The 23,460-nt window shown below is 34.8% G+C and overlaps 1 protein-coding gene and 1 non-coding gene across 3 annotated transcripts; both read right to left on the bottom strand.

The window, feature by feature from the left end:
- Positions 1–1,450: 1,450 nt before the first annotated feature.
- LOC123554214 (uncharacterized) lies at positions 1,451–11,020 on the bottom strand. Of its 2 annotated transcripts, none has more exons than XM_045344198.2 (4): positions 10,645–11,020; positions 4,910–5,207; positions 1,988–2,258; positions 1,451–1,558 (listed from the first exon to the last, which is right to left on the bottom strand). In XM_045344198.2, exons 1-4 carry the CDS (start codon positions 10,688–10,690, stop codon positions 1,499–1,501), a joined length of 675 nt encoding a protein of 224 aa, XP_045200133.2. In that variant the 5' UTR covers positions 10,691–11,020; the 3' UTR covers positions 1,451–1,498. The 2 variants fall into 2 exon arrangements, with proteins under 2 accessions (XP_045200133.2, XP_045200135.2); XM_045344200.2 differs by lacking the exon at positions 10,645–11,020 and adding an exon at positions 5,376–5,702.
- Positions 11,021–21,105: 10,085 nt separating this feature from the next.
- Positions 21,106–21,177, bottom strand: Trnae-uuc (transfer RNA glutamic acid (anticodon UUC)). The gene has a single exon. It is a non-coding gene; the product is annotated as a tRNA-Glu (tRNA).
- Between the last annotated feature and the right edge of the window lie 2,283 nt (positions 21,178–23,460).

Below are 23,460 nucleotides of genomic sequence, written 5' to 3'. Positions count from 1 at the left end.
TATCTCTACTTTAAAGTACTAGCCCAAGGCAAGAGTTGACATTCTTTACGGATCACAACTTTGAATTAAATATTAAAATTTCTGTTATTGATATTAGCAAAACTATCATACATTGCACATTTGTGAAATCATTTTTGTTAATTTCAAGGACTTGGAAATCAATTTCTAGACTTTATTTAATGTATTTCTATCAATGAAAATGTTAGGGTCTATCTCTACATTAAGGAATCCTTCAAAAGGTGTATAGAGTATATAATATAGTTTTGATGTTTCTCCGACATCAAATTACATCACAACATGTAAGACATCTTTACCTATTCCAAACAGAGTTTGCTTCTTGTAGATTTGATGACCAGATATAGCTCTCGGGAGATTCCAGTCAACCTGTGATTTGGTGGGAGAAGTTATTATACATTAGCACTTACTTGTCAGAATGAAGTGGTTTTTCCCCCCTATAATTCTAATCAGCTATATTAAAGAAAATATTATTTTATATGATTGTTTGTGACATTAATTTTTCCATTTCACGTGTTGCCCATATTTGCAAGGACAAAACTTCACCGAAACGTACTACGTCACACTATATGAGAAACCAATAGCCGCCGGTTGCGTCTCATGTGACGTCGGGATATGTTAGTATTATATTTGAAATATATGTTTCAAATAACAGCCAAAAGAAAGAAAGGCTTGCTGAGTATGAGACGAATTCATCCAGACAAATTTCTACGGTGATCTTTCAAATGGGGAGGAAGTAATAATGAGCGGCAACCAATGTGACAAAACAGTGAAAATTAGCCTACATATGATATATGATCAACAGTCAACCCAGGAAGAAGCTCATTTCTACAATTTCATTGTACATACTGCTTGTCACGGAAATGACACGATCATATGAATAATCTGAAGCCCCGACTTTATAAATTGAAACCATTATCTGTATCAGCATTCTATACAAATTACATCTGTGACAATGTGACTTGTCACCTAGTATATCTGTATAATATTCTATTCAAGTTACATTTGTGTGGCATGATATCGCTTTCTGTATATTGGTTACATTTTCTGTCGTTACTTGAATAGTTTATGGCACCTGTTGCAAATACAACGTTACCGTAGATGTAACATTTAAGATCTGGTCAATTTTTCAGAATCCATTCTTTCTTTATCACTTGTTCTTGTTTGTAGCATAAATGGTAGCAATTGCCGTACATTCTTAGGTGTAATCGCTCATAATATGGCTAACATTTTAGTAACTCTTACCACAATTTTGTAGTAACGTATAAAATTAGATTTAAGCTTTATACCGCTAGCTGACACAGTTACGACAAAGAATGTAACTTTTCCCGACTCCTAAGTGCAGCAAATGCCTTTGTTTCGCAAATTGTTACTTTTAGTAGTAACTAGATTATATGGATGAAATGAAGAAATGATATTATCGTAAAGACAACGGTTAAATAGATTAAGAACATTTATTTCAGAACAGTCTAAACAAAAACTTTTAGCGTTTCTTCTTCCATACATTGGATGGTACCGAATTCTTCTTCTCAAGATTATGGTTCTGTAACAGAAAACAGAAACTATATGTATTTATTCACTAAATATCTATATATTATGGCGGCACATTTCTGTCACTAGAAAGCTATGTAATTATCACGATATATACTCTGTAAAAATACTGGTTACATTTAACTACTGAATTTTCACAAATGATTTGTTGTTGTTTTTTTTTTGTTGTTTTTTTTTCATATTCTAATACATGTTTTTCATTTTGCTGTGTATATCAAAGACTGGGTTTTAAATTTGAATTGTATCTTTAAGTTTAGAGGACCATATACAACATTAGACAAGCTTATAGTCAAAGATGTTATCCTCGTTAGAAAAAGTTGTTGTTGTTATCATTATTAAATATTATTATTATTCTTATTTCTATTATTATTATTATTATTATAATCATCATCATCATCATCATCATCATCATCATCATTACCCGTAAGTAGTCGTCAAGGGAATATTCCGGCTCTTCACATACCGGCGGATTGCTTATTAAACCTTCAACAACCTCAGCACTCCATGAGTATTCCATGTCAAAAGCGGCATCACAATGGCTTATCGTGAGAGTTGAGAACCCTTCTTCCGTGTAGGGATTGCTGACATACCCCATTAAAAAATACGTGGTGCCGGGTACAAGTCTCCTCATGCACCCTCCATAACCTCCTGTGGTAATTATCTTCACCGCGGACTCGTAACCTGGCGTTGATCTGAAAAAGGTATACAAATAAAGTTAAATTTACTGTTGTATACCCACCCCCACACCCCCACACACACGCATACATGCAAACAAAAAACCCAGTTGCAATCCTTCCTCCACCAAAGCAATATATGATATAAACAAGAGCTGTCCGCAAAACACATTTGTCCCCATGATGGCCTGTCACAGGCAGCTGAGTGTGTAATTGTAAGCTGTAACTTTAATCTTTGACCCAATAACCTAAAAGAACAGAGAGTATCTACTAAATACAGACACATTTCGAAAAATGAAATTATTTATTGTCATAATAATGACCCTTCGATAGACACAGTAAGTTAATGGGAAAGGTTCTATTAAGACAGGTTGGATGTTTCTGTGACGTCTGTCTCAAAATTCTGCTGTCACGAAAAAAAAATGTTGCTTTCCATAACTTTAAAAATATCGAATCATTCTTCTGAACTCTCTGATTTAAGTTCCAATTCTTCATAAAATTTGAAAAATCTAGATAGACCGGGCAAAAGTACCAAATTTTGCACAGAGGTAGTTTGGACCAATACAAGACTTTTGGCTGTAAGGGCCAAGGTCACACTTCTTTGGAATTCTATTTTTAGAACATTCAAAATGGCCGCCATTATAACTATTTTAGTAAAAGTTAGTTTTTATCTTATTCTTGATACATATTAATGTGTAAACTGATTCATACCTATCTTGGAGTCAAGTGATGCATTTGCATGAAGTGATGGCAATTTTTACGTTCGTCTGTTGGAAGGTCCGTCTGTCTGTACGTCAAAAAAGCCGTTTATTAACAGTATACTTGTAGTTATAAATATTAGATGAGCCCTGTAATGTAAAACTTGACTCCAATTATGTATTGGTGCAGTGGAAAACAATATCCTTGACCAACGTTTGGGTGAAGCATGTTATTATTTGTTCCGTCCGTCCGTCTGTCCGTCCGTCCGTCCTTGGCCAAAAATCATATATCTCAGAACAGCTGTCTTGGCTAAATCCGAGTTTTCTTTAAAGATTTTTTACATTATTTATTCTATAAATTGTTAAATGCCTATTGTTGTTTGTGATATTCAAGTGACTGTTCCTGAAATACCCTACTAAAAATGCAAAAAGAATGTATAAAACGATTTGTTTTAACTGCTTAAAGGGCCATAATGGCTTTGTTTATTATGTGACTGCCGCATGTGCTATTATGAACATAAGATATAACAATAACTTGTTAAATCTTATCTTTGATACTTTATTATTAACATACTTTTCAAAGGTATTTAAAATATGATTCACAAAGTAGAAAGCATTACTGAGTCCGTTCTATTTTATCACCTCCCTTTTATGTAAAAGGATAAATACATGTGCAGTACTGAAAGAAGTGCTTGTGTTGTCGTCGTTTAAGAAGGCATTGATGTCATTGATCTAAGTGGGAAATTTCAAAGTATTTAAAAGGCAATACATGTATGCTGCAATCAAGGCTTTGTCTGTTTCATTATGCTTTAGAATTTTGTTGTATAGTATTTCCATTTATTTATTCATAAGGAATATGTCATAAAGGTGCATATACTTCTGATGATATAATTTGTAGTGAAATGAAGGCTATATATTTTTGTCCTTAACTGTAAATATTTAGCCGATACAATAGAAGATGTAGGCTTAGCAGTATAATTACTTGCAAAATGGGGAATACCCATGTTTCCATTTCTAAAATAGGCCTGAAGTTATAAAGCGCATCAGAATCCAATGCCAATAGAATGTAACATAGTATTACAAAAGTGACAGAAAACTTACACTTAGTGTTAATTTTCAACTTCGACATCGCTAAAACCCTTTTATACATTAAAACAGTATTAGTAATGCTCACACAGTCATTATTAGAAGTTTATGCATAGCAAGTTGAACAGAGTTGTCATAAATAGCATAATCATATGGGAGCTTGGACTGCCATCTGCATGTCATCTGAGGCACTAGCGAACATGAAATGCTGCCTTTACATCATTTGATATACAATGTACAACAGTAATATAAAACTGATGTTGCGTTCTACATGTGGACTCACTATGACTAAAAATACAGAGCGGACACGATTTTGCGATAGACAGACAGGCAGACAGACAGACGAACAAAACAAAATGGAACATATCTTCTACAAAAATTAAGTCGTTACATATATTTATCACCTCTAGATCAATCGAGATCAAGCAGCACATTACATGGCTTATGATGTATGCACGTAAAAGCGTATGGTTTTAAAAAAGAAGACATTTTTAACATACGTACGGACGAATGTACAGACAGACCGTTATGTAGCTATATAGCATGACCTAACTTTATGCAAATGCATCATTTGACCCTAAGAGTAAGTATGAATCAGTTTACGCATAAATATGAATTAAGAATAAGATAAAAACTAACTTTTACTAAAATAGCTATTTGCTTTAATGGCGGCCATTTTGAATGTTCTAGAAATAGAATTCCAGAGAGCTGTGACCTTGGCCCTTACAGCCAAAAGTCTTATATTGTCCCAAGCTACCGTTGTACAAAATTTGGTACTTCTGTCCAGCCTGTACAGATCTTTCGAAATTGGCACTCTACTAATTATCATGCACTGGCTTTGAATGCTCAACATCTTTTAAATGAAAAAATTGTTTGTTTACTCACCTGTAAACACTTTCGATTCCTATTTCATATGTAAATTCCAAATACTTATTGCGCTGGTCTAACCATGATTCCGTGGTAGTAGACACGCCCTCTGGGAAACCATTATCTTGCCAAGGTGGCGATAACTCAGTGAGAACTGTAGCTTTGATTGCATAATCTCTCATACAATACATATCCTCCACTGGCATCCAGGCGCACGAGCATCCCATGACAACTTGAATGTGCACAAACGCATACAATACCAAGAATGATATGTTGTATCGTTCCCTCTGCATATTTAGTTGAGTTGACTTGGTAGCTAAAATTTAAATGTAAAAATTTGTTTTGACTTTTCTTACCTAAAAGTCAATGTATGTAACGTTCAGTTTTTTTTCTAAAAAAATAGCACGTTGGTTATATTCTAAAGAAGGAGAGCGTTATTTTAAAGTAAAATGTTGTAAAACACATATACAGCAAAAAAGCTTACGTTCTCCTATTCTAAAGAACAGTTAGCCCTAGAGAAAACACGTTTTACAGAGAATCATGTGCATGCACCATATAGGATGAAATTGCCGTAATTTATATTCAGAGATCTGTTTTGCGTCGCTGAATTTGCACGAAAATGACATGTTGTTATATAAAGGTTACCATACGTATCTGTAAAGTGCATAACTATTACCTCTAACAATATCAAATGGGGATTGATGTTTCTATTGTGTATCACTGAAATTATACTGCATTGGCGTAATTCGTGTGAATATTTTCCATATAATGATCTTAAAAAATAAAATAATTTTGCATTTCACTTATCAGTGAGAAGACTTTCACATCCTGAAAATTATTATTACTCATAACTATACGTGACTTTATTCTACCTGTAATGATATTTCGTCGCCTGAGTGGAACGATGCTCTATCTACCATTTTTTAAACGTGGTGAAAATCGCTTCCAAAGTTTAACTCTCGTCTAGTTTCTTTATTTCTGGGCGAAAACGATAATAAATATATCTTGTTCCTTGCGCTTAGATCTTTCAGACTATAAATGCTTTTAAATACATTTCGTTTTTACCTTTCTGCATTTATACATTTTTCACTTTGGAGATAGAGCAAATTTGACAAAAATAGAAAAAAATGTTAAAGGTGTATTGCTCTATCGGGAGATAGAGCACTGTGAATTTACAAAATTGGACATAGAGCAAGATATATTTATTACAATTGTATATTGAAAATAGTGCGAGAGCTCTTAAACAGTACTTAATGACAGTCACTGTACTCATTTTGAAATAAAAGGACGATTAGATTTGGTTTTAGTATCATCAAACTGACACAATATTATAGGCCATATTGCAACTTTCAAGATTTTCTTTGTGGAGGAGGACTCTAGGTGCATTATTTTTGGCACGCACGGATACCTGGGTATACGACTTTCTTCGTGTCAACTGGATGGCTTCCTCACACGAAAAAGCGAGGATTCAAACAGTGGTGAGAGGCAGGTGTTCAAAGTCAGAAGATTTGGACTGATTTGCCAATTTTTTACCATGCTGTCCGTATTCTTCAGGGTTAACTGAACTGCTACGCTATACACAATTGGCTATTAAACTAGGCACATTGGTCCTACTTATTTGCAGATGGGTATTCGTAACCATATCGTAGTATTGTGTTAAACAACAACAAAAATATTTTGAAGTTTAATTACTCAGTAACCACAATAATTATTGTCAGCAATGAACAAAGATCTAAATCATTTTTAGTCGTAACTATTCTATTTGCCAAATACAACTAGCTTTTCATTACGCTGAGTAAGATTTTCCGTGTTTTGTTATCAGTTGGCATTAAGTTTGACATAATACTAAGCATTATAACAAAACCTAATAACATTTCCTTTGCAACTAAATATTCTCAGTAATAACTATATTCTTTCACAAAACGACAGTTTTTATATTATGTTCAATTTTTGCATGTAACTGTACTTTTCAGTCATACCAGTTCTCTTTTACACAACACAATCAATGTTATATTCATGTCTCTTTTTAGCTATTAGTATAGGTTGGATTGTACGGCGTCCGTCTTCTGCGTCAACATTATACTTAAATTTTCTCCTCTGAAACTACTGGTTACATTTATACCAAAACTTGGTCAGTAGAATTTTGTGGATAGATCTCTATCAAGTTTGATCAAATGGTTAATCTTGGCCCCTTTAAGGGCAGCTAGAGCAAAAAAATAATAGGGAAAACATTTAAGGAACTTCTCATGAACCGCTTGATGGATCTTTATCAAACATAGTCTGTAGCATCATTATAACATCTTCTCCCAAACTGGTTCAGATGGGGACGATTGGCCCCTTTGAGGGGTTACCAGAGCTAAAATTAGAAATACCTTTAAATGATGTTATCTCATGAACCACTCAATGGATCTTCTTCAAACTTGATGTGTAGCATCCTTATAAGAATCTTCACCAAAATTGTTCTGTTAGGGGCACTTGGTCCCTTTCAGGGGCTGTTAGAGTTCAAAATAGAAATACCTTTAAACGACTACTCATGAACCATTTGATGGATATTCACCAAACTTGGTCTAGAGACCAGTATAAGGTCCTTTCTCAAATTTGTTTGTATAAGGGCACTTTGCCCCTCTAAGGGGCAACTAGAGCTACAAATAGAAATACTTTCTGGTCATGAACCGCTGGACGGATCTTCATCAGAGATGGCCGGTGGCATCATTAGGGCTGTCTCTCAATTTTATTCAAACGGAGACTGTTTGTTAAAAGGGCTAAAATCAAAAATACCTTTAATGACTACTTCTAATGAACCACTCATTGACTGTCATCATTCTCGGTTCGTAGCATCATTATATTGCCCGCTCCATTTTTTTAATTGTGGGTTGGGGTGGGGGAGTGCATGGCCCTCTAAGAGGCCACTAGACCTAAAGCTACAAATGCCTTTAAATGACTACTTCTCAACCGCTTGATGGATCTTCATCAAACTTTTATTAGGTCCTTTAACTAATTTATGCAATTAGTGTGGCCTCTTTTAGGGGCTGCTAGAGCTGCAAAATAGAGATACCTTTTACTAAATTCCTCTCTAATTCCTTCATAAAACCTTGTCCGGAGAAATCATTATAAGGTCCTTTACCATGTTATGTCTTATATCAAATCTATTCAAATAGGGACACTTTGGCCCTTTTTGGGCCACTAGAGTTGAAAAAGAAATAACTTTAGATGATTTCTTCCGATGGTTATGTGCTTGGTGCGTGACAGCAAAATGATAATAAAAAATAATGAACAGGTTAAAGGATTTTCACCAAACTAGTTAGAAGAAAAGTCAGATGATTAAGGCTTTCTTCTGTTGAAGGACTTAGGCCCATTTAGACTTTCCACATAATTCTGACATTTAAATTAAGGCTCAAAGATATTACATCGCAAATAATATGTCCCGGTCATACCTTTCATACTAATCTTATTGTATATATTCCCATTTAGTTTCTGCATGTCGTTCTCAAATCTGGTGGCATACATTTCAACTTAATACTGAGTATCATAACAAGAATTCATAGCATTCATTTTGCAACTAAACATTTGCAGTCACAGCACACACTGTTTCATATTCGGTACAGTTACATCATGTGATACTTTAATAGTTTTGTGGCATTGATTTTGATTCACACCAACCATTTGTAATAAGTATTGACTACTTAAAATTCTAAGAAACATATATATCTATTCTCTCTCACAAACACAACCATTATTTATATTCCTCACAGTTTCTTCATGTACGTACTTTCATTTAGTGACTTGAATTTAAGCATTACATTCCTTGTTTGATATTTGTCCTTGTTTTTTAAATATTTAATTTTCAATTTTCTCTGTTGTCAAGGGTTGCAAGTTTAACGATAGGATTTTTGCGTCTGGAAGTAAGGATATTGTACTGCCAGTTCCTGTTGTCTTACGAACACTGCATTCAGCAAAATTTGCATAGCTAAAAAAAGTGATCAACAAGAAAATTAGTTGTCGCCTTACTGTAACTTTGTAAAGTAAAATATGTTTTGTTTATTTTTTTCTACTGCTCTTAATAGACAATAACTTACTATCACAGATTTGCTTCTCGGAAACATGTTTGCAAATACCGTTGTTATATCAGTGGTATTTCTTAAGATCCAGCTTCAGAATGACGAAAATAGTTTCTATCCGAAATACACATCACTACAGGTCTGTTGCAAATCTTGCATGTATTTTCTTGCCTATGGCTTGACAATGCTATGTGTTTGTATAAGTAATAAAATGATAAAATAACCTGTATAAGCAATCTCACCTATGCATGTCGTGTAGATATGCATTCTAAGTATATTTCAAACATGCTACAACTATGCCTATCCGCCATATTTTGTTGTGATCACATGCATGTAACTGTGCATTCTATTGGTTAAAATGGAGTTAGAGCAATTCTGGATTAAGTTAAATGGAGATAGAGCACTCCTTTACAAAGTCTAATGATGATCACATGATGTTAGTTTATGTGTATGATTGGTCAGAATAATTTTAAACATTACAGTGCTTTAAGTCCTGGAGATAGAGTACTTTAATCGTTACTGTTACATTCAAACAGAGGACATGGAGCAAAGTATTACGCAGGATCTTTCTCTATGACGTCAAAAGTTACGTTTCTTGCTCCAGAACGATAGAGCTCGGCGAGACAAACAAAATGATGTAAAAATCTCATTTTTTCGAAAAATGGAGATAGAGCACTATAAGAATCAGGCGACGATTTGTCTTCTAGTCATGTTACAAAAGGAGACTGGTGCAGTATCAATGTTGCTAAAATGTCTTCATCTGTGTCGAGTCATACCCTAAACCCATGATGTTGTATTTTGATGAAACACCAGGGTCAGAATTTACTTTGGAAGCAAACTGAAAAGTAGAAGACTCGGGTTGGACCAGTCTCTGTTTGCGACAGATAAGATATTTTCATCACCCCTCACAAGGCTGTGTCAGGTAAGATTTGCCGTAAGGTGGCAGGGGAGCGGTTTCGTAGTTTGGCCCCGGTCGATTTTCTGTGTAAACAGGACAGGGTAGATATAAAGGCATATCTATCTTACTGGTTATTTATCATTATTAATTCTTTAATATATCTGGGGAATGAGGTTAATGATTCTACACGGCGGGTGTTTTAAAATTCCTAGCTCCGTACTTCCGGTTGAGGCTAAAACATAAACATCAGAACAAAAAGTCGGCCAGACGCTCGGCTGTCATCCATCCATTTTTTTTTCAAGTGAAAATTAGGGAAATAAAGTGGTGGTTGGGAGACACATTCCACACCACCTGGGTATGCATCTATGTTCGCACTATACATATATGCTACGAAATTGGATTTAAAAATACAAAATGGATGAATGGCAGAGTTCAAAGTGAGGCCCGGTTAGGCTAATTTTGGTCTATAAAATTTGGGTGATTTGGCCAATTTTCACTACATCTGGCATGGAAAGCGACAAGTGCATAGGACCGGAGGGTCGTCTTTATGTAGTCTATAGTATCTGCAATAGTCCATAGTAGTTTCAAAGATAAATAAGCAAAAACGAGATTTCTATGGATATTTCAACACTGGTACCCACACGTCAATGTGGAATTCGCGAATCTGCACTCCCCTGCCACCTAAGTTACATGTTAGATTACCGACCCTGTATGTACACTCATTCTATGTACACCTTCAACTCACTTAAAAAAGGTTAAACAAATGAAACGAGCAGAATACTGTGTATAACCCTTACCATTTTGGACACGATTGATTCTGCCTTTGAGACCAGTGTAGATCATGATCAGCCAGCACTTCCTGCAGTCTGATCAATATCTGCACTGTAAGTGTTTGCCATTCAGTCAGTACCTTTTAGTATGCACCCCTTTTAACAGTTAATGGCACTGTCCAGATTGAAAGATGGACAAGTCAACTGTGTAAATTTAGCAGGGTAAAGGTTAATGAACATACACTTTACTATGACTTTTGTTTGAATAAATGGCCTGTGTCACTGATGATTCGGCACGTAAAATTTCCTGTTAAATATTTCTTTTTATTATAAATAACTATTTCGATTCAGTTGTGTTTCTAAATATGTCAAAGAAATATCAACATGATCGTAGTTTGAATCCGAGTTTAAAGATAAAACTATTACTTTTTTCACATGTGTGTCAAGGACATGGTGGTGGTGGTGGTGGTGGTGGTGGTGTGAGGTAGTTGAGGGAGGGTCGAAACAAGTTGCTGTTGTATGCCGATGGTTCTGACATTCTTAGGGTAGTAAAGACTTGAAAAATATGGACCTCACGCAGTAATATTTCATAAGGGGAGTCTATGGGAAAATCATAACTTTCATAACATTTTCGCGAATAGAAATTTTTCTACAAAGTAGATTTTGATGAAACATCTCACAGTTGTAAATAAAAACATGGCCTATAATTTGATGAAATAAAATGTATAGGTCCGTGTGCTTATTTTTAAGATATTTGACCATGATTAAAGTGAACCGGACATTTCACGCTAATTTTAAGACATTATTTTGAATTATTTAACGTGTCATATGTTTTAATACCATATTTTGACTTAAGAAATATAGCAACAGTGCCATTGTAATAGATTTACTCACAGGTTGCGGTTATTTCATAAAATGATTTTCATTTCCGTACGCCGAATCCAGGCTTTATTCTACGTTTTTTGGATAAATGACGTTACGCCATCACTTCCGGATTATCAAACGTGCAGAACTACCTTAACTGTAAAACAGAAAACAGGTTAAAACTAAACAAAAAATCAATAAAGCACTTTCCTTTTTAAAAACGTGCTATGGAAATGAAATTTCTTAAGTCAATAGTACGGCAATTGTTTTCTTTTTACTTTGTAAAAAAAAAAGAGAAGATTATGTTAAATACATTTATGGTGCTTAAAATGTTATTACTCGGGATTTAATAACAATTTTAATGCTGTATGTTTCTGGTCTGATATCTACGCAAGAGCTTTGGTGCCAGGTACTCAAAATTTCGAGATATTATAACAATCAAAATTTGATTTGCTGACTCGAATTTTCGACTTGTACATTTGAACATTACTCGAAATGTTGACATAGTAACTCGGAATTTCGGCTATTTGCCCATTTATGTTACGGGTATATGTGTTGGTTGTTAGGGGCTCGAACCAGGTAGAAAGACTGGCAGGTGGTTGACTGTGATTAAACTAAGCATCATTTCAGGTCAAGTGTTCTCCACTGGTCAAAGACACGACTGTGTAATATACTTAGTTTTCCCCAGTTTCTCTTCTACATAACATAACTGATACTATTTTTTAAAGTTGACACAAATTAAAAAACTGACATTCTTATTAATTTTACACGAATTAAAAAATAATAATAGATAAATAAACAAGTGTTACAAATACGTCAAATCTAAAGTTTGTTTAAACCATAAAATTATAATCATTATGTAACCTCAACCGGTTTTAAAATGTCGCAAAATATCGTTTATTAATTAACTCGTTGACAACTCCAAGGGTGAGTTACTGTGATCACTCACCGTCCGTCGTACGTCCGTTAGTCCTCACTTCGCTTAAAACGACTTCATTTGGAGGAAAATGTATGAAAAGTTATTCAAAGAATTCCATTCCTTGCAGAATTCTGGCTGCAATGGCAACCAAAAGGAAAAACTTATAAAGATATTCTCCAAAACCGTAAGTTCTAGTTGTTACGTAGCGTTACCTAGTGCTCCTCAACATTTTTTTTTTCAAATCATGAACCTGGGTTCAAAATTGGCCCCGTTCCAGCTAGGGCCTAGACCGTTTTCATTCTTACACGGTCTTTGAAATATTTTGATAAAATTATGCTGGGCTTCGTTTATCCGAGAAGTAATAGACCGAACATCTTGCCTATGTAATAGGCCGTCAAACCTACCCTTCTCGCATGTAGATCATTGAAGTGTTCTTAAAGAGGCACCACAAAATAACTGTATTCTTTTGTATTTCCGTGATGGTAATTATACATGATTTGCATGAAAAATATGAGATATACAAGAATTTACATTTAAAATTGGCAATGATATATATTAGACCAAGACAATGTGTTTTAAGAGGCACCACAAAATGACTGTATTCTTTTGTATTTCCATGATGGTAATTATACATACTTTGCATAAAGAAAATGGGAAATAACAAGTATCTAGTTAAAATTGACAGTAACATATATAAGGCCAAGACGGTGTGTTTAATGTCTTAACATGTTATTGAATTAATGTAGCAATATGTACATAAATCAGTGTATTTAGTTAAATTTCAATCACATTTTGTTTCTGCAGTGTAAGACAGCTGTTCATCTATATTCTTAAAATTACGCTGAAAAGAGATTGACTGAATAAGTTTGCAGATAAAGTTGTGAAAACACATTTATTCAGGAAGGGCCTAAATTTTCCACTTGAAAACTTGTTGTATAGCTGTATATTACCTGTATTATAAGAACAGAACAGAACAGAACAGAACAGAATTTTATTGAGACTTGTACATCGTACATCGTCTAAACACTAATATTACAATATACATAGTCACGTTCATACAATTTTAAAGAAAGTAACAAACATGTTACTAACAACTAGAAAAAAGAAAACTATACCTAGACATATAGTATATAATCAAATAAAATGTAACTAACAAAGGAAGTGAGAATACAATGACATGGGTTCTTTATAATGTATTATTAATAACCAAATTTCTTTTTTTGATTGCCTCTTTGATATATTTACACACATTAACAAGGTCATCTTTGTTGGTCGAATTTAGTAATGAATGGAACTTAAAAACTGATGGATTTACAAAATACTGTCGCTTAATATATTTTTTACGTATTTGCTGATAATATGGACAAATACAAATAAAGTGAAATTCATCCTCTAAGTCTCGTTTATTACAACACAAACAATAACGCTCATTTCGTGGAATATTGTTACGTAAATATCTTCCCGTTTGTATTCTTAAAGGATGAGCAGAAAGTCTTAGTCTAACAAAATAGAATCTAAGACTACGAGGTAGTACGTCTAAATAGCATTCGTAATCATGACTTGTTTTAAATATTCTATACATATCTAGTACTGAACTATTATTAACACTTATATTCCATTCCTGTTTATATGTATCGATTATTCTCAATAGAAAATCATGTATGAATTTATCAATATGAATAGTATCAGGATTATCAAACACATATGAAAATCCGTAATCATTTAGTAACTTCTTAACATTTGATACCCAGTTTATACAACCACCATTACAATCGTCTAATGCCATATTGTATATTGTTTTAAGAATAATGTTATTACTATATACAAGTTTAAACCAATATTTAATAATTCTTACATATCTAACAATATATAGAGGATATCTATCTAATTCTCCATACACTGCAGCATTACATGTATTTATTTTGACTTGTAATAGTCTTTTACAAAACTTTAAATGTAAACGTTCTATCTCTTTAGATTTTGTATACCCCCATATTTCCGAAGCATAATTTAGTATCGAACCTACAAAAGCATCAAATAACTGACATAATATTTTTGGTTTTATATCAAATTGTTTACATTTAAATAATAGTGTGTTCATTGCCTTAAGGGCTTTACCAACTAAATGCTCCTGGTTTAATGAAAAATTACCTGTATAATTAAAAACAGTACCTAGATAGTTAAAATTATCAACTACTTCAATATTTTGGCCATTATAGGACCATTTTTCATCATGGCGTAATCTCCCCCGTTTACGAAAGACCATTATTTTTGTTTTTGTTGTATTAACTTTTAAACCCCAAGCACTGCAGTATAAATAAAGGTTGTCTAAATGATTCTGGATTTCTTCGGGCGATTTACCTAGAATGGCCATATCATCCGCAAACAATAGCAAAATCAAAACAATATCATCAATGTGTAGTCCAGAATGTATACTATCTTGTAAAAATAATTCTAAATCTTCTACAAACAGTGAGAACAATAGAGGCGACATTACCTCCCCTTGACGTAAACCGATAGCGTAGCTGAAGTAATCAGAATATGATGAGCAAGATTTTACACATGACTTAACATTTTGGTACATATTTTTTATTATCCTCAACACTTTACCTTGAATGCTAGTTTTATACATCTTTAACCACAAAGCATTGCGATAAATACTATCAAAACACTTAAACATGTCGACATATATAACATATAATCTCTTATTTTCATTGATATATTTCTGAACAATTGACATAAGAATATATAATGCATCAATAGTGGAACGACCTTTACGAAATCCGAATTGAGCATCAGAGATTATATTGTTGTTTTCACAAAACAATTCAATTCGCTTATTCAGTATACTGGTAAAAAGCTTTGAAAAACAGCTAACTAAAGTTATTCCCCGATAATTATTTACATCATTTACTGATCCTTTTTTATGTAAAGGTATAATAACACCTTCAGTCCATTTATCTGGAAAATACCCCGAGTTTAAAATACAATTAAAAACATCACATAAGTGCAACGATAATATATCAATACATTCGATAAAGTATTCGTTCATTAAACAATCATTACCAACAGATTTGTTACGCTTCAATTGTTTTACAGCACATATAATTTCATTTATAGAAATTGGCTCATCTAACTCTGGAAAAGTACAATTCTCAGCATTAAAATCATTATTACTACAAAATGTTTCAGCTTCAACATTGTTACAATCAGACATATCATTACTAAGATTTTCAAAAAATAATTTGAAATCTTCTGAAGAGATATTACAATTTTTCTCTGCATTTTTAGACTTGAAAAACTTCCAGAAATCTCTAGGCTTCTGTGTCTTTAGTTTTTCAATTTCTCTCATCTTATTTCTATATGAAAAACTTTTCTTTTTGCGTATTAAGTCCTTATACAATTTTTTCTTTGAACATAAAGTGTTTCTATTAACAGGGGTTTTATCCAAGTTAAATAATCGCAAAGCCTCTAAGTACGAGTTTCTAGCATTCACACACTCTGTATCAAACCATTCTGTGTTTTTGATACAACAATTATCATCAAACATAGGTCTATTATTATAACTACATTGTCTAGAAAATAACGGGTCCGCAACACTGCGGATTACGTCTGAAAAACTTTCTAAAACATTATTAACTGATTGTTTGCTTGAATAATCTATATCATTTACAATAATGTTGAACTCTGGCAATTTTGAAATTATACCTGAACGAAATTGTTCTTTAAGTGAATTATCCCATCTGTATTTTATATCAGTGCGTGTCTCATAATCAGGTGAGAAATTATTACAATACAGGTTAAAGAGTAGCGGAGCATGATCGCTCCATTCATTAAACTGACCTACCGTAAAATTACTGATCGTTGTGAAATCCCGCTCACTGGCCAATAAATAGTCAATTACAGATGTTCCGTTACGTGAATAAAATGTATGCTTACAACTGTCACCTAATCTGCCATTAACAATTCTTAAGCAAGTAGATTTGCACATGTCTAACAATTTTAAACCAAGATTATTATGTACTCTGTCTACTGAGGCCCTGTCAAGGGTACTGTCTGGTATATAATCTGCATCATCGTATACACTATTTACATTATCATGTACTATAAAATCATATTTATTGCCAACTCTGAAATTTAGATCACCTGTTACAAACAATTTACCGTATTCTGAAAAATATGATATGTCATTCTCTAGTATTTCATACAAATCAACATTTATAGTATTGTAAGCAGGAGAATCCTCTACCCAAATATATGCAGCACATATATATACATCTTCTTCTAAACCAAAGAAATTTCGATCTAGTTTCAACCAGATAATAGTATCATAATGATTTCTTATTATTTTAATACCTGTATCTAAATGACTTTTATAATAAATAGCAATGCCGCCACTGTTTCTTCGTGCATTCCTATGTTGAAATTTTCTGTAGAGATTATGAGAAACATAACCTTTCAAATCAATATCACTTGAAGAATTAGCCCATGTTTCATATAGTATGCAAATGTCATGTGAACTCAAAAGATTTACAAAATCGGTACAATTCTTTTTATAGTCAGATAAACCGTTTACATTAAACGAGAGAATGGATATCTCACCACCATCGTGTCCCTAGGCTTTAATCGGAGTACCATCTACATAGAGGGTGTCATAGGCCAGGTACGCTCTCTTCCCTTGTCGGCGCGCCTCCTTCATTTTTGGCACTAATTTTCTCCTTTTCTGTATCACTTCAGGCGGAAATTGTTCAAAAATCTTAAAGTTTGTGCCGTCCAATTCCTTCCAACGTTTCCTTACCATTTCTCTGTCCTTGAAGTATGTGAACTTAGCACAATACTCCTCACTTTACCAGGAATTCTTTCACTTGGAGACCGATGTACTCTCTCAACCCTGATGTTCTCAGCAGTATCTTTTGCGATATGCAAAGCGTCCTGAAGGTGTTTGCGTAGTTTCTGCTCCGTATTTTCGGCTGACTCATTTCCATTCGTGTTGTCTTCAGGGACCCCGGTAAAGATAAGATTATTTCTCATAGACTGAGATTTTAAATAGGAAATTTCATCACGCAGTGTGTCCCTTTCTTTCTCCAGACTCTGTACCTTCTCCGAAATTAACGCAGCTCCGACGTCCACATCATCGATCTTGTCTTCCACACGCGTTACCCTGTCGTCCACCTTCTTGACTCTGTCGTTTAGCGCCACCCACAGCTGTTTTATTTCCTTTTCAAAATTCACCATTTCTTTTCAAAAGTCTCAATAGCACCAAGTTTTTTCTCAACTGTATCCATGCGACCACTTATGGTTTGTAGCACATTCATTATATCACGATTAGTTGGCTCTGTTTGTTTGTCCGCCATTGTTTTTGGGTGATCACTACTAGTTCTTACAACATCCACGCTACCATTCAAAAATACATTATTTTCACCATTATCCTCATTATCATCTCCATAAAGCACTGAATTTGTCCAGTTTAAAATGTCACTCACCGCTATATCACTATCTTTGTCCGTATCCCCAGACGGGCCTCTCTGTTTTTGAATTTTTCTACCATTGTTCTCATTATCACTGCTGTTTCTGTTTTTTCTCTTTTTATCTTTTGTTTTAGTCATTATATTCCGACTTTCACATGATAATCCATCATAAATACATAAAAATCCACAAAAAATATTACTCAGTATTCCTTAAATCTTTGAAAAAACGCATTTTACTTTCCCACTTTTAAAAAACAACCATTTCGCACCTAGATCACGTGACCTTTCACATCATATAAGAATGATTTTCATGAAGTTTTTGTGGGCGGAAAAAGTAGGTCACTAGGCCGTGGTGGGTCTTTGGGCTATATTCATAGTCGTTACTCAAACTCACACTTGACTCAAACTTGGGTAAGTATCACTCAAGTGGACCTCGAGTAGACCTTGCGGGAGTGTGAGTGAAGTTCGAAAGTCATATTCATAAATTCCACTCAATCTTAACTTTCGGAAGGACAGCTCGAGTAATGGTTTCATTGTACACAATGGATTAAGAGGATTAAACATAATTTTTGTAGTTGGAAGTTGTCATGTTAGGGCTATATTCATAGTCGTTACTCAAACTCACACTTGACTCAAACTTGGGTAAGTATCACTCAAGTGGTCCTCGAGTAGACCTTGCGGGAGTGTGAGTGAAGTTCGAAAGTCATATTCATAATTCAACTCAATCTTAACTTTCGGAAGGACAGCTCGAGTAATGGTTTCACTGTACACAATGGATTAAGAGGATTAAACATAATTTTTGTAGTTGGAAGTTGTCATCTTATTGTCGTCTGCATGTTTATCCGTCCGTACTTCGTCTATTTGTTTTATAATATGTCCTTCCGTCCGTTCGTCCGTCCATCAGCCAGTCTACTCATCTGCATTAGAATAATATAATTTATACTTGGAAATATAAAGTTTAATTTTCGCTAAAATTGAAATTAATTTAAACAACTGAATTTTTAACTCTGCTATTAATTATTTGTGTTTTCTGAATGCCAGCCCGCGTATTTTTTTTTTTTAAATTTCAATTACTAAACACATAACTGAGCCGCACCATGAGAAAACCAACATAGTGCGTTTGCGACCAGCATGGATCCAGACCAACCTGCGTATCGGCGCAGTCTGGTCATGATCCATACTCTTCGCTAATAGTTTCTCTAATGCAATAGGCTTTGAAAGCGAGCAGCATGGATCTTGACCAGACTGCAAACGCACTATGTTGGTTTTCTCATGGCGCGGCTCATATCTTTTTGTGAAATAAATGTTTCTGTTGTCATTTTAACAATGAGATTTAGTAATGATAGGTTCTTCATGACATTTAATTTGACGTGACGAATTGTTTATATTTTTCAGTATGAATTAACCGATATCTAGCCTTGTGAAATGTAAATATTTGTTACTGCGACGTGTGTTACAGGGAGTGACTGATAAACCCCGTTAGGCCAGGTTTCGTAGATGTATATTTGATTTTCTGTATCTATTTTAACTGTTTTTATTAATTAAACGGTCTTTTAATTTGTTGGGTCTGTGTGCGTTTTCGTCGTCCTCAACAACATATATTAAAAAGAAAAGAAAATATTTTTCCAAAATACCTTGCACAAATATGACCTTCCGTTTTAACATGACACTGTTATCTTACCTTCAAATTAATTAAATACTGTAAATTTATCAGCTAAACTTACATTATGAGACCTTTGAGAAACACTCAAGGGTACCCAGGACCTCCCTCAACAGTCACTCACTCTTGGGAGTTGACTCTACTGTCACTCACCTTTATGAATACAATTGGAATCTTTCCTGAGTAAAGACGTGATCGTTAGGCAATTTATTTGAGTGTACTCAATGAGTGGTGTTGGAGTATTGTCTATGAATATAGCCCTTTATCTTGAAATTTGTAGATCAAGTCTCGTGCGCATTCAGTTGTTCTTATTACATTAAATTTCTTTGTATCGCGCACGTGCAACCTCCAATGATATCCATTTTTTTTTGTAGCAAAATTACTCAATGGTCATTTCTTTTACAGACGTTGCCGAACACTCACCAATGATTTGACATCTGTGTTTCTTCTAATATATTTGTTCAAATTGTTAAAATTGGCCCGCCGGTTCCTTTATTATTTCTTCTTCTTCTTCTTCTTCTTCTTCTTCTTCCTGGTAATACGCAGGGCTCACTCTGGAGCATCGTCGCGTATGAAAAGACTATGTACAAGGTCATTGTGAGATGAGCAACAGTGCAGGATAAAAAAGGTAAAAGCAGTTAAAATCCCTGTACATAGAGCTAGCGGCGACAACTGGCAAGCCCTGCCTTGAAAGTGTCCAAGGTCTGGGCTGCGACGACGTGCTCTGGCAGCTGGTTCCACAATCGGATGCTGGCTGGAAAGAAGGAGTGTCTGTAAGTGTCAGTCCTACAGAAAGGCAGTGCATATCGCAAGGTGTGACCACGTGTGGAGAGTGCTGTTGTGTGGAGGAACAAGTCTTTATGTATGTCTACTAGGCCGTGTGTAATGCGGTACATCATCACCAGTCTACTGTCTGATCTTCTTTGTTGTAAAGAATCCCAGCCAAGGTTCGATATCATCTGGCTGGTGCTGCTGGTGGTCTTGTAATCCCCCATCACAAACCTGGCTGCTCTGCGCTGGACCGCTTCCAGTTGCTGGATGTTTCTGCTGGTATGAGGGTCCCAGGCGGCTGAAGCATATTCAATTACCGGCTTCACCAGGCTGTTGTAACATTGGGCTTTGACTCCCTGTGGGCATCTTGAGAGGTTGCGTCGAAGGAAGCCAAGCGTGTTGTTTGCTTTCTTGGTCTTGTCGTACACATGAGCATTCCAGGAAAGGTTCTCAGTTAATGTCACACCAAGATACTTGCCGGAAGTGACTGATAAGTCATGGCCATGGATGGTATAAGTGGCTTTGATAGGGTTTCTCCTTTTGGTTATTCTAACAACCTCACACTTGGATGGGTTGAAATCCATCTGCCAGTCCTTTTCCCACTGTTGCAGCTGGTCCAGGTCCTTCTGTAGTGCTATGGTGTCCTGCTGTATATATATATTACATCTATTACATATATTAATGTAGAATCTAGGTAAAATTGTGTAAAAACCTAAAACATTTTGCATGAAGCTTTGTGTACTGGTCTTAGAAAAGTTTATTATCACAGCGAGAAATGTAGCAACAAGCAGAAAAAGAAAAAAATGTTCCGGTGCCGGGAATCGAACCCGGGCCGCCTGGGTGAAAACCAGGAATCCTAACCACTAGACCACACCGGATTGTTGTATTATTTGTAAAACTATAAATATATGAATCTATACTAAAAATAAACTCAGTATTGAGCATGCGCAAGGAATAGCACGCGATTGTCATTTCCGCTTTCAATGGACTAAAAAGAATATTAGTACAAATTTCCTATTTTACGCTTCAGTTTTTATTCTAAACGGTTGAACTTCGAAACAAGCAATCATATTTTATGCGATATTTGTCCCATCATTTAGGAACGGGTTCATACGCAAGGTAAACCGAGTGAGAAATTATTTTGGTCGATTCGTCCTCGCGCAAAGTCGCCCGATAACTATTCTGAACCTTCTCGAGAAGCTTTATTTTATTTATTTTTACAAGAATATTTATTTCCTGTACTATGAAGTGTAACAGTCTCAGGAAAAATGTGCAGCCTCGACGAGGACTCGAACCTCGGACCTTTGGCTTACCGTGCCAACGCTCTACCAATTGAGGTAACAAGGCCACCCGATACGAGAACCGCTACACACCTTCCCTCTTATTGCGAGACATTGGCACTCCTGGCCAATGAAAGTGATAACGACACAAGTTGGGACTAACTAAGACCCTGATGCAACACTTAAAAAAATGGCATTCCTTAATGACCCTGCCCAACAAGATCAGTGATGCAACCCTGAAAAAAAAACTAAAGTCTGTAGGTATAAGAAGGTCGAAAGCCTGCTAATATTTCCATTTGCCAGAGAATGTTTGACATTAGATATCTTTGTTCCAGCAACTCGGCCGTATTTTGATGGCAAATGGCTACACCTATCATTCACTTTAATTAAAATAGCTAGGTCTGCAATTCCACCGTTTACCAAAGATCCAACAAATGACTATATTTTAGCAAAATATTTATCTTTCACATTAGTTTTTGATACCTTCTTTGTAACTAGCAATCTGATCAGCAAAAGACAAACGCTCGTCCAGTCAGATCGTGCATTACAATACAGGTAGCCAACTGAAATTTTGAGCTCAGATTGTTCAATCAATGTATCAACGATAAGCCCATATCTTCCCGAATAACAGTACTTGTGGGCTAAAATGCAGTCCTGTTACCATTACTTAGGCCAAAACGCAGTCCCTGTTCATTGATCTTGCACTTGATGGATGGAATATACATTTCTTACAGATTTTGGTAGCTGTTTTATAAATGGAAGACAGACCTGGGAAGATTTTTGTTGGAGGTCTTGACTTTGATATAGACGAGGAAGAATTTGAGAAAATATTTTCTAAGTTTGGGAAAGTCACAGAAGGTACTATTCTTTTTCTGAACATTACTTACTGATTGAAAAAGTTAACTCAATAACTGATTTTTTTCCATTACTCGCGATCTCTCTTAAACAGTAGGATTTTTAAAAGAGCAAACAAATAACCTATATTCATATTTTATGAAATAGTTATAGTATATGTGAGAGTGTGTTACCAGGATATATCAGAGCTAGGGGTACATCGAGGGTATTTTTCTCTGCACATATCGTCGAGGCCGGTAGGCCGAGACAGATATGTGAACAGAAAAATAACGAGATGTACCCCTAGCTCTGATATATCCTGGTAACACACGAGCACTACATATTATAACTGTTTTATCGCATAGTTTATCATGAAAATTTATATATCATTTTCATTTAAATTTGTTTATTATTATTTTTACTATTTTGATTCCCTTTCTGCGCCTCGCTGACTGAAACACTAAAATTGAAGGGCCCAAATTTCCCCATGGCATATTATAACTGAGCCTAGTTCCTGGCAAGTTAGTGTCTGAAAGTATTAATTTTGGGGAAAGCTTTGAAGAACCATTTGTTGTGGTCCGCTTTCAGGGTTTTAAAGATGTGGAAAAAAGAATAAGTCAGTGGTGAGGTGGTTTACTGCTAATTTTATAATTTTCATGAACAGTTTGCTAGGGTTTGTTTTCTATTTTTTACTGTAAAAAGAAGGAATTGAAAGCTAACAGGGAACACGAGTGCGAGAATGTCACAATATATGCCCGTCACGAAAATTTCTTTATTCTAGCAGCTGTATTTGAAAATGGAATTTTAAAATTTTTGATTGTTTAGTAATCATTGTAAGTCTTTTATTTTCTAAGTCCACAAAAAAAAAACTCCTTACCGGGTAGGATATCTTAAAATACACCTAAAATCGGAAAATAACATCCATGTTGTACCACAGAAAAGTGGTTTTGTTTTTTTCCCTAGGGTCAATTAAAAACAGTTCAATTATAAGTTATTTATAGTAAAAACTAAGGGAAGTTAAAAAAAAAAAAAATTGTAAGTCCACAC

The sequence above is a fragment of the Mercenaria mercenaria genome, chromosome 7 (genome assembly GCF_021730395.1).
Source record: "Mercenaria mercenaria strain notata chromosome 7, MADL_Memer_1, whole genome shotgun sequence".
NCBI lineage: Eukaryota > Metazoa > Mollusca > Bivalvia > Venerida > Veneridae > Mercenaria > Mercenaria mercenaria.
Note: the sequence above shows the minus strand (reverse complement) of the source record. Positions and strands in the feature narration are given on the sequence as shown.